Raw genomic sequence first — 12,597 nt, forward strand, 5'->3', positions numbered from 1 at the left:
CACTACAGTCTTCACTAAGAGTGGTCCAACACACTACAGTCTTCACTAAGAGTGGTCCAACACACTACAGTCTTCACTAAGAGTGGTACAACACACTACAGTCTTCACTAAGAGTGGTACAACACACTACAGTCTTCACTAAGAGTGGTCCAACACACTACAGTCTTCCCGTGCTTCACTAAGAGAGGTACAACACACTACAGTCTTCACTAAGAGTGGTCCAACACACTACAGTCTTCACTAAGAGTGGTCCAACACACTACAGTCTTCACTAAGAGAGGTACAACACACTACAGTCTTCACTAAGAGTGGTCCAACACACTACAGTCTTCACTAAGAGTGGTCCAACACACTACAGTCTTCACTAAGAGTGGTCCAACACACTACAGTCTTCCCATACTTCACTAAGAGTGGTCCAACACACTACAGTCTTCCCATACTTCACTAAGAGTGGTACAACACACTACAGTCTTCACTAAGAGTGGTACAACACACTACAGTCTTCCCGTGCTTCACCTGCTCGACGGGACACTGCCAGTCAGCCAATTATATGCTACTTTCAATCCTAATGCGATTACTTTGGATTAAAACAAGACACTAAAGCCTAAAACTCCTTTAAACTCTAATTAAACCCTGGAATGTGATTAAGGAACTTTAAAAACAGAGAGTTGACACAAGCTTTCAGTCAGTCACCTCTTATCAACCGTAGACTGTCTGGACCTGTCATCGATGTTATTACTGTACAGTACCTGACGGATCACCAACGGCAACATAACAAACACTATTATAACAGTCACACGTTTCATACAGGATCCATGACTACCATGACGGATCACCAACGGCAACATAACAAACACTAATTTGGGTCTTACCAGGGTTTCTCTGTCAGGTCACATTGTTAGTTAAAACTCCTGGTTCCAGTCATAACTAAGTTAGCTGTGTCTGTCAACAGTTCCAGAACACTAACACCTACCTAGAACTACAGTAGCTGTCTGTCAACAGTTCCAGAACACTAACACCTACCTAGAACTACAGTAACTGTATCTGTCAACAGTTCCAGAACACTAACACCTACCTAGAACTACAGTAGCTGTATCTGTCAACAGTTCCAGAACACTAACACCTACCTAGAACTACAGTAGCTGTATCTGTCAACAGTTCCAGAACACTAACACCTACCTAGAACTACAGTAGCTGTCTGTCAACAGTTCCAGAACACTAACACCTCCCTAGAACTACAGTAGCTGTATCTGTCAACAGTTCCAGAACACTAACACCTACCTAGAACTACCGTAGCTGTGTCTGTCAACAGTTCCAGAACACTAACACCTACCTAGAACTACAGTAGCTGTATCTGTCAACAGTTCCAGAACACTAACACCTACCTAGAACTACAGTTAGGCGCTGTACACTGTAACCCCTAGTCATAACTACTGTATAGCTGGCTCTCAGTAGGTACTGTAACCCCTAGTCATAACTACTGTATTGCTGGCTCTCAGTAGGCGCTGTACACTGTAACCCCTAGTTATAACTACTGTATAGCTGGCTCTCAGTAGGTACTGTAACCCCTAGTCATAACTACTGTATAGCTGGCTCTCAGTAGGTACTGTAACCCCTAGTTATAACTACTGTATAGCTGGCTCTCAGTAGGTACTGTAACCCCTAGTTATAACTACTGTATTGCTGGCTCTCAGTAGGTAATGTACACTGTAACCCCTATTCATAACTACTGTATAGCTGGCTCTCAGTAGGTGCTGTTCACTGTAACCCCTAGTCATAAGTAGTCTAGCTGGCTCTCAGTAGGTGCTGTACACTGTAACCCCTAGTCATAAGTAGTCTAGCTGGCTCTCAGTAGGTGCTGTACACTGTAACCCCTAGTCATAACTATTGTATTGCTGGCTCTCAGTAGGCGCTGTACACTGTAACCTCTAGTCATAACTACTGTATAGCTGGCTCTCAGTAGGTGCTGTTCACTGTAACCCCTAGTCATAACTACTGTATAGCTGGCTCTCAGTAGGTGCTGTACACTGTAACCCCTAGTCATAACTACTGTATAGCTGGCTCTCAGTAGGTGCTGTTCACTGTAACCCCTAGTCATAAGTAGTCTAGCTGGCTCTCAGTAGGTGCTGTACACTGTAACCCCTAGTCATAACTACTGTATAGCTGGCTCTCAGTAGGTGCTGTTCACTGTAACCCCTAGTCATAAGTAGTCTAGCTGGCTCTCAGTAGGTGCTGTACACTGTAACCCCTAGTCATAACTACTGTATAGCTGGCTCTCAGTAGGTGCTGTTCACTGTAACCCATAGTAACAGTAGCAACAAACTAGTCCTAACTAGATCCAGCACTGTGCAGTAATGCTCACCTTCCCCGACCATAGACACTCCGATGGACATGCCCATGAACTTGCTTCGGGTCCAGACGTGGGTGTTGACGCACATGTTCCTCTCTTTACACTCGCAGTAGAACCCAGTGACGGGTGGGTGGTGTGACACCTGCTCCGCCACAAACCTTACCCGGTAACAGTCCTCTGTCTGAGCACCCCCGCCCTCCGTCCCTGTCCGGCGGGAGGCTCTAGAGGAAGAGGCGGGGTTAGGGGAAGAGCCTCTAGAGGAACAGGCGGGTTTAGGGGAAGAGCCTCTAGAGGAAGAGGCGGGGTTAGGGGAAGAGCCTCTAGAGGAAGAGGCGGGGTTAGAGGAAGAGGCGGGGTTAGGGGAAGAGACTCTAGAGGAAGAGGCGGGTTTAGGGGAAGAGCCTCTAGAGGAAGAGGCGGGGTTAGGGGGGGGGTTTGAAGTAGGTGTCGTGTTAGTGTTAGGGACAGAGCTCATGGTCCTCAGTGAGTGGACTCTCTCTCGAGGGACGTCCCAGGAACACCTGAAACTCTCTCCCAGGATGGGGTTGTAGGGTTTCTTGGCCACGGCACCCTTGCGCCCCTCGTGAAAGGCGGTCAGGTAGTATTCCACGAATCGGACGATGCGCTCCTCTGGGGTGGTTCCCGTGGTAATGTTCAGGAACATGTCTGGGTGAGCCATGAAGTTAGCGTACATCTCTAGGAGGGAACGCTTCTCCAGGATAAAGGTAGGGAGTACCACCTGTAGAAAGGAGAAGGAGAGAGAGAGAGGAGAGAGAGAGAAGACGGAGAGGGAGACAGAGAGAGGAAGGAGAGGGGAGAGAGAGAGAGGAGAGAGAGAGGAAGGAGAGGGAGAGAGAGCAAGAGAGAGAGAGAGGAGAGAGAGAGGAAGGAGAGGTAGAGAGAGAGAGAGGGGAGAGAGAGAGAGAGAGGAAGGAGAGGGAGAGAGAGAGGAAGGAGAGGGAAAGAGAGAGAGGAAGGAGAGGAGAGAGAGAGGAAGGAGAGGGAGAGAGAGAGAGAGGAAGGAGAGGGAGAGAGGAGAGAGAGGAGAGAGAGAGAGAGCAAGGAGAGGGAGACAGGGAGAGGAAGAAGAGGGAGAGAGAGAGAGAGAGAGGAGAGAGAAAGGAAGGAGAGGGAGAGAGAGAAAGAGAGAGAGAGGAGAGAGAGAGGAAGGAGAGGGAGAGAGAGAGAGGAGAGAGAGAGAGGAAGGAGAGGGAGAGAGAGAGGAAGGAGAGGGAAAGAGAGAGAGGGAGAGGAGAGAGAGAGAGAGGAAGGAGAGGGAGAGAGAGAGAGGAAGGAGAGGGAGAGAGAAAGAGGAAGGAGAGGGAGAGAGAGAAGAAGGAGAAGGAGAGAGAGAGAGAAGAAGGTGAAAGAGAGAGAGAGAGAGAGGAAGGAAGGAGAAGGAGAGAGAGGACAGCAACACAATTAGACCCAACCAAATAATGACAAAACAAAAAGATAATTACTTGACACATTGGAAAGAATTAACAAAAAAAAACAGAGCACACTACAATGCTATTTGGCCCTAAACAGAGAGTACACAGCGGCAGAATACCTGACCACTGTGACTGACCCAAACTTAAGGAAAGCTTTGACTAAGTATAGACTCAGTGAGCATAACCTTGCTATTGAGAAAGGCCGCCGTAGACAGACATGGCTCTCAAGAGAAGACAGGCTATGTGCTCACTGCCCACAAAATGAGGTGGAAACTGAGCTGCACTTCCTAACCTCCTGCCCAATGTATGACCATATTAGAGAGACACATTTCCTTCAGATTACACAGATCCACAAAGAATTCGAAAACAAATCCAATTTTGATAAACTCCCATATCTACTGGGTGAAATACCACAGTGTGACATCACAGCAGCAAGATGTGTGACCTGTTGCCACAAGAAAAGGGCAACCAGTGAAGAACAAACACCATTGTAAATACAACCCATATTTATGCTTATTTATTTTCCCTTTTGTACTTGAACTATTTGGACATAATATGACATTAGAAATGTCTTCATTCTTTTGGAATTTGTTTAGTGTAATGTTTAATGTTATTGTATATTTCACTTATGTTTGTTATCTACATCACTTGCTTTGGCCAATAAAGCCCTTAAATTGAAATTGAAATTGAAATGTAATTAAGAGAGAGTGACAGAGAGAAAGAAAAAGACAGAGATTATTGCTTATTGGGAAACACAAACACAAAGCAAAATGCAGTGCTATCTGGCCCTAAATAAACAGTACAGCAGAACCTGAGACGGAGCTGCATTTCCTGACAAAATTGTTTTAAAAAATTGAAACCCTTATTCAAGGTTTCAAATACCTCTCTGATGAGAGTGGGCTCCCCGTCCTGTTGGGGGAGGACGCAGAGAGCTGTGGGTTGGCAGCGTACTACTGTCTGACAGACCAATCAACCTGCACATGTCCTCTATGCTTATTGGTATTGTTGAATGTCTGGTTGTTTTGACCCTTGGTTATTGTTGTTACTGTTGTCCCGTTGACAATATTGATCATTATGAATTATGTTAATATTGTAATTATTTTGGTTTATCTACCAAAACACATGGTCTCAGCCTAATGCTTGGTTTATCTACCAAAACACATGGTCTCAGCCTAATGCTTGGTTTATCTACCAAAACACACGGTCTCAGCCTAATGCTTGGTTTATCTACCAAAACACATGGTCTCAGCCTAATGCTTGGTTTATCTACCAAAACACATGGTCTCAGCCTAATGCTTGGTTTATCTACCAAAACACATGGTCTCAGCCTAATGCTTGGTTTATCTACCAAAACACATGGTCTCAGCCTAATGCTTGGTTTATCTACCAAAACACATGGTCTCAGCCTAATGCTTGGTTTATCTACCAAAACACCCGGTCTCAGCCTAATGCTTGGTTTATCTACCAAAACACACGGTCTCAGCCTTGAATTGAATTGAATTGAGAAGATAGAGAGAGAGAGAAATAAAGGTGAGAGAGAGAAATAGAGGTGTGAGAGAGAGAGAGAAATTGAGGTGTGTGAGAGAGAGAGAGAGAGAGAGAGAGAAGATAGAGAGAGAGAGAGAAATAGAGGTGAGAGAGAGAGAGAGAGGTGCGAGAGAGAGAGAGAAATAGAGGTGTGAGAGAGAGAGAGAGAGAGAGAGAGAGAGAGAGAGAGAGAGAGAGAGAAAAAATATATAAATAAATAGAGGTGAGAGAGAAATGGAAAAGAAATGGAATTGAGTCCCTCTTCGTCCATTCCTGTGGAAACAATATTGATCATTATTAATTATGTTAATATTGTAATTCTCCAAATTAAGCTTTGGCAATATGTACATTGTCACGTCATGCTAATAAAGCAATTTGAATTGAATTGAATTGAGAAGATAGAGAGAGAGAGAGAGGGAGAAATAGAGGTGTGAGAGAGAGATAGAGAAATAGAGGTGTGAGAGAGAGAGAGAGAGAGAAATAGAGGTGAGAGAGAGAGAGAGAGAGAGAGAGAGAGAGAGAGAGAGAGAGAGAGAGAGAGAAAATAGAGGTGAGAGAGAAATGGAAAAGAAATGGAATTGAGTCCCTCTCCGTCCATTCCTGTGGAGAATAAAATATATTAATCACAGACTGGTCTGTGGTGATATTTACTTATCAAATAGGCTCAGTCTGATTTGTTTGCAGTACTTAAAAGTAATGAGCTTACAAAAAAACACACACACACATACTGTACACACAAACATACTGTACACATACACACTGTACACATACACACTGTACACACACACTGTCCACACACACTGTCCACACACACTGTACACACGAACACACACTGTACACACACACACACACACACACACACACACACACACACACACACACACACACACACACACACACACACACGCCTATCAGGGATGTACATGCTGGTCCACTGTGGATCCACATCAGGCCTATCAGGGATGTACATGCTGGTCCCCTGTGGATCCACATCAGGCCTATCAGGGATGTACATGCTGGTCCCCTGTGGATCCACGCTCAGGCCTCTGTAATGGCCCGTCCCCCATCCACATCAGGCCTATCAGGGATGTGGCCCAAAATGGAAACCTATTTTCCCCAAGTACACTACTATTTTACCAGAGAGCCCTAAAGGGTAGACAATTGGGACACAGCCCAGACCCCACTATCAGAAACATCAGTCTCTGCCAAACATCATTATCCTCATCAACAGCCTCCGTGGTCTGGGACATTACAGACAGCCAGAAAGAGATAAAACACCTGGATCCATCTCTACTGAGAACAGCTGTTATTACACCAGTTAACACAGTAGCTTACACCAGTTAACACAGTAGTTTACACACCAGTTAACACAGTAGTTTACACACCAGTTAACACAGTAGATTACACACCAGTTAACACAGTAGTTTACACACCAGTTAACACAGTAGTTTACACACCAGTTAACACAGTAGTTTACACACCAGTTAACACAGTAGTTTACACACCAGTTAACACAGTAGTTTACACCAGTTAACACAGTAGTTTACACCAGTTAACACAAAAGTTTACACCAGTTAACACAATAGTTTACACCAGTTAACACAGTAGTTTACACACCAGTTAACACAGTAGTTTACACACCAGTTTACACAGTAGTTTACACACCAGTTAACACAGTAGTTTACACACCAGTTAACACAGTAGTTTACAACAGTTAACACAGTAGTTTACACACTAGTTTGCACAGTAGTTTACACACCAGTTAACACAGTAGTTTACACCAGTTTACACAGTAGTTTACACCAGTTAACACAGTAGTTTACACACCAGTTTACACAGTAGTTTACACACCAGTTAACACAGTAGTTTACACACCATTTAACACAGTAGTTTACACACCATTTAACACAGCAGTTTACACACCAGTTAACACAGTAGTTTACACATCAGTTACCACAGTAGTTTACACACCAGTTATCACAGTAGTTTAGCAGTTAACACAGTAGTTCACACACCAGTTAACACAGTAGTTTACACACCAGTTAACACAGTAGTTTACACCAGTTAACACAGTAGTTTACACACTAGTTTGCACAGTAGTTTACACACCAGTTAACACAGTAGTTTACACCAGTTAACACAGTAGTTTACACCAGTTAACACAGTAGTTTACACCAGTTAACACAGTAGTTTACACACCAGGCAACACAGTAGTTTACACCAGTTAACACAGTAGTTTACACACAATTTTACACCATAGTTTACACACCAGTTAACACAGTAGTTTACACCAGTTAACACAGTAGTTTACACACCAGTTATCACAGTAGTTTACACACCAGTTAACACAGTAGTTTACACCAGTTAACACAGTAGTTTACACCAGTTAACACAGTAGTTTACACACCAGTTAACACAGTAGTTTACACACCAGTTAACACAGTAGTTTACGCACCAGTTAACACAATAGTTTACATCAGTTACCACAGTAGATTACATCAGTTACCACAGTAGTTTACACACCAGGCATTAATTAATTTACATACCAGTTAACACAGTAGTTTACACACCAGTTAACACAGTAGTTTACAAACCAGTTAACACAGTAGTTTACACACCAGTTAACACAGTAGTTTACACACCAGTTAACACAGTAGTTTACACCAGGCAACACAGTAGTTTACACCAGTTAACACAGTAGTTTACATCAGTTACCACAGTAGTTTACACATCAGTTACCACAGTAGTTTACACACCAGTTATCACAGTAGTTTAGCAGTTAACACAGTAGTTTACACACCAGTTACCACAGTAGTTTACACACCAGTTACCACAGTAGTTTACACCAGTTATCACAGTAGTTTAGCAGTTAACACAGTAGTTTACACACCAGTTAACACAGTAGTTTACACACCAGTTAACACAGTAGTTTACACACCAGTTACCACAGTAGTTTACACACCAGCTACCACAGTAGTTTACACCAGTTATCACAGTAGTTTAGCAGTTAACACAGTAGTTTACACACCAGTTATCACAGTAGTTTAGCAGTTAACACAGTAGTTTACACCAGTTACCACAGTAGTTTACACCAGTTATCACAGTAGTTTATCAGTTAACACAGTAGTTTACACCAGTTACCACAGTAGTTTACATCAGTACGGAGGGAATGACCTACCTAACCTTAGTTGAACGCACTGCCTGTAAGTCTCTCTGGATAACATTGTCTGCTTAATGACGCAAATGTATATCAGCAATTATACAAATCTATTTCAAAACAGTGTAACATCTGACCCAGTGTCGTCTAGGATTTCCATCAAAATATAATACAAGGAGTTACCAAACTAACTGCTTATCACATTACGTAAAGTAGCATTAGTTAGGCAACAGAACTGTTCTCCATGGTTAGAGTTTATATTCACATAACAGTCCTGATACTGAAACTCACTATCCTACAATCACAGGATCAATCCATGGCCTGCAGCCAGAGAGAGAGGCCCATGTGAGGAGGGAAAGAGACGGAACATCTCTGAATGGGTGGTGGGATGTTGGACTGAGGGAGACTGGCTAACTGACTGACTGACTGACTGAGGAAGTGACTGACTGACTGACTGACTGACTGACTGACTGACTGAAGGACTGACTGACTGACTGACTGACTGACTGACTGACTGAGGGACTGACTGACTGACTGAAGGACTGACTGACTGACTGACTGACTGAGGGACTGACTGACTGACTGAGGGACTGACTGACTGACTGACTGACTGAAGGACTGACTGACTGACTGACTGAGGGACTGACTGACTGAAGGACTGCCTGACTGACTGAGGGACTGACTAACTGACTGACTGACTGAGGGACTGACTGACTGACTGACTGACTGACTGACTGACTGACTGAGGGACTGACTGACTGACTGACTGAGGGACTGACTGACTGACTGAAGGACTGACTGACTGACTGACTGAGGGACTGACTGACTGACTGAGGGACTGACTGACTGACTGACTGACTGACTGAAGGACTGACTGACTGACTGACTGAGGGACTGACTGACTGAAGGACTGACTGACTGACTGAGGGACTGACTGACTGACTGACTGACTGACTGAAGGACTGCCTGACTGAAGGACTACCTGACTGACTGACTGACTGAGGGAGTGACTGACTGACTGAAGGACTGACTGACTGACTGACTGACTGAGGGACTGACTGACTGACTGACTGACTGAAGGACTGACTGACTGACTGAGGGACTGACTGACTGAGGGACTGACTGACTGACTGACTGAGGGACTGACTGACTGACTGAAGGACTGACTGACTGACTGACTGACAGAGGGACTGACTGACTGACTGACTGAGGGACTGACTGACTGAAGGACTGCCTGACTGACTGACTGACTGACTGAGGGACTGACTGACTGACTGAGGGACTGACTGACTGAAGGACTGCCTGACTGACTGAGGGACTGACTGACTGACTGACTGACTGACTGACTGACTGAAGGACTGCCTGACTGAAGGACTGCCTGACTGACTGACTGACTGAGGGAGTGACTGACTGACTGACTGACTGAGGGACTAACTGACTGACTGAAGGACTGACTGACTGACTGACTGAGGGACTGACTGACTGACTGAGGGACCGACTGACTGACTGACTGACTGACTGACTGAAGGACTGCCTGACTGACTGAGGGACTGACTGACTGACTGACTGAAGGACTGCCTGACTGAAGGACTGCCTGACTGACTGACTGACTGAGGGACTGACTGACTGACTGACTGACTGAGGGACTGACTGACTGACTGAAGGACTGACTGACTGACTGACTGACAGAGGGACTGACTGACTGACTGACTGAGGGACTGACTGACTGAAGGACTGCCTGACTGACTGACTGACTGACTGAGGGACTGACTGACTGACTGAGGGACTGACTGACTGAAGGACTGCCTGACTGACTGAGGGACTGACTGACTGACTGACTGACTGACTGACTGACTGAAGGACTGCCTGACTGAAGGACTGCCTGACTGACTGACTGACTGAGGGAGTGACTGACTGACTGACTGACTGAGGGACTAACTGACTGACTGAAGGACTGACTGACTGACTGACTGAGGGACTGACTGACTGACTGAGGGACCGACTGACTGACTGACTGACTGACTGACTGAAGGACTGCCTGACTGACTGAGGGACTGACTGACTGACTGACTGAAGGACTGCCTGACTGAAGGACTGCCTGACTGACTGACTGACTGAGGGACTGACTGACTGACTGACTGACTGAGGGACTGACTGACTGACTGACTGAGGGACTGACTGACTGACTGAAGGACTGACTGACTGACTGACTGAGGGACTGACTGACTGACTGAGGGAGTAACTGACTGACTGACTGACTGACTGAGGGACTGACTGACTGACTGAAGGACTGACTGACTGACTGACTGACTGAGGGACTGACTGACTGACTGAAGGACTGACTGACTGACTGACTGACTGACTGACTGAGGGACTGACTGACTGACTGACTGAAGGACTGACTGACTGACTGACTGACTGAGGGAGTGACTGACTGACTGAAGGACTGACTGACTGACTGACTGAAGGACTGACTGACTGACTGAGGGACTGACTGACTGACTGAAGGACTGACTGACTGACTGACTGAGGGACTGACTGACTGACTGACTGAGGGACTGACTGACTAACTGACTGAGGGACTGACTGACTGACTGAGGAAGTGACTGACTGACTGAGGGACTGACTGACTGACTGACTGACTGAGGGACTGACTGACTGACTGAAGGACTGACTGACTGACTGACTGAGGGACTGACTGACTGACTGAGGGACTGACTGACTGACTGACTGACTGACTGAGGGACTGACTGACTGACTGAGGGACTGACTGACTGACTGACTGACTGACTGAAGGACTGACTGACTGACTGACTGACTGAGGGACTGACTGACTGACTGACTGAGGGACTGACTGACTGACTGACTGACTGAGGGACTGACTGACTGACTGAAGGACTGACTGACTGACTGACTGACTAACTGAGGGACTGACTGACTGACTGACTGACTGAAGGACTGACTGACTGACTGACTGAGGGACTGAAGGACTGACTGACTGACTGAAGGACTGACTGACTGACTGACTGACTGAGGGACTGACTGACTGACTGACTGAGGGACTGACTGACTGACTGAGGGACTGACTGACTAACTGACTGAGGGACTGACTGACTGACTGACTGAGGAAGTGACTGACTGACTGAGGGACTGACTGACTGACTGACTGACTGAGGGACTGACTGACTGACTGAAGGACTGACTGACTGACTGACTGAGGGACTGACTGACTGACTGAGGGACTGACTGACTGACTGACTGACTGACTGAAGGACTGACTGACTGACTGACTGACTGAGGGACTGACTGACTGACTGACTGAGGGACTGACTGACTGACTGACTGACTGAGGAAGTGACTGACTGACTGACTGAGGGACTGACTGACTGACTGACTGAGGGACTGACTGACTGACTGAAGGACTGACTGACTGACTGACTGACTGACTGACTGACTGACTGAGGGACTGACTGACTGACTGAAGGACTGACTGACTGACTGACTGACTGAGGGACTGACTGACTGACTGACTGACTGAAGGACTGACTGACTGACTGACTGACTGAGGGACTGACTGACTGACTGAAGGACTGACTGACTGACTGAAGGACTGACTGACTGACTGAGGGACTGACTGACTGACTGAAGAACTGACTGACTGACTGACTGAGGGACTGACTGACTGACTGACTGAGGGACTGACTGACTGAGGGACTGACTGACTAACTGACTGAGGGACTGACTGACTGACTGACTGAGGAAGTGACTGACTGACTGAGGGACTGACTGACTGACTGACTGACTGACTGACTGACTGAGGGACTGACTGACTGACTGAAGGACTGACTGACTGACTGACTGACTGAGGGACTGACTGACTGACTGAGGGACTGACTGACTGACTGACTGAGGGACTGACTGACTGACTGAGGGACTGACTGACTGACTGAAGGACTGACTGACTGACTGACTGACTGACTGAGGGACTGACTGACTGACTGACTGAGGGACTGACTGACTGACTGACTGACTGAGGAAGTGACTGACTGACTGAGGGACTGACTGACTGACTGACTGAATGACTGAAGGACTGACTGACTGACTGACTGAGGGACTGACTGACTGAAGGA

The 12,597-nt window shown here is 46.2% G+C and overlaps 1 protein-coding gene across 1 annotated transcript in view; it reads right to left on the minus strand.

Moving 5' to 3' along the window:
* Positions 1-12,597, minus strand: part of LOC110515405 (oxysterol-binding protein-related protein 10-like) — a 110,088-nt gene that overhangs the window by 17,541 nt on the left and 79,950 nt on the right. The window contains exon 9 of the mRNA XM_036935030.1: positions 2,363-3,089. Coding sequence (XP_036790925.1) covers positions 2,363-3,089 — 727 coding nt within the window. The remainder of the gene's footprint in view (positions 1-2,362; positions 3,090-12,597) is intronic.

The sequence above is a fragment of the Oncorhynchus mykiss genome, chromosome 2 (genome assembly GCF_013265735.2).
Source record: "Oncorhynchus mykiss isolate Arlee chromosome 2, USDA_OmykA_1.1, whole genome shotgun sequence".
NCBI lineage: Eukaryota > Metazoa > Chordata > Actinopteri > Salmoniformes > Salmonidae > Oncorhynchus > Oncorhynchus mykiss.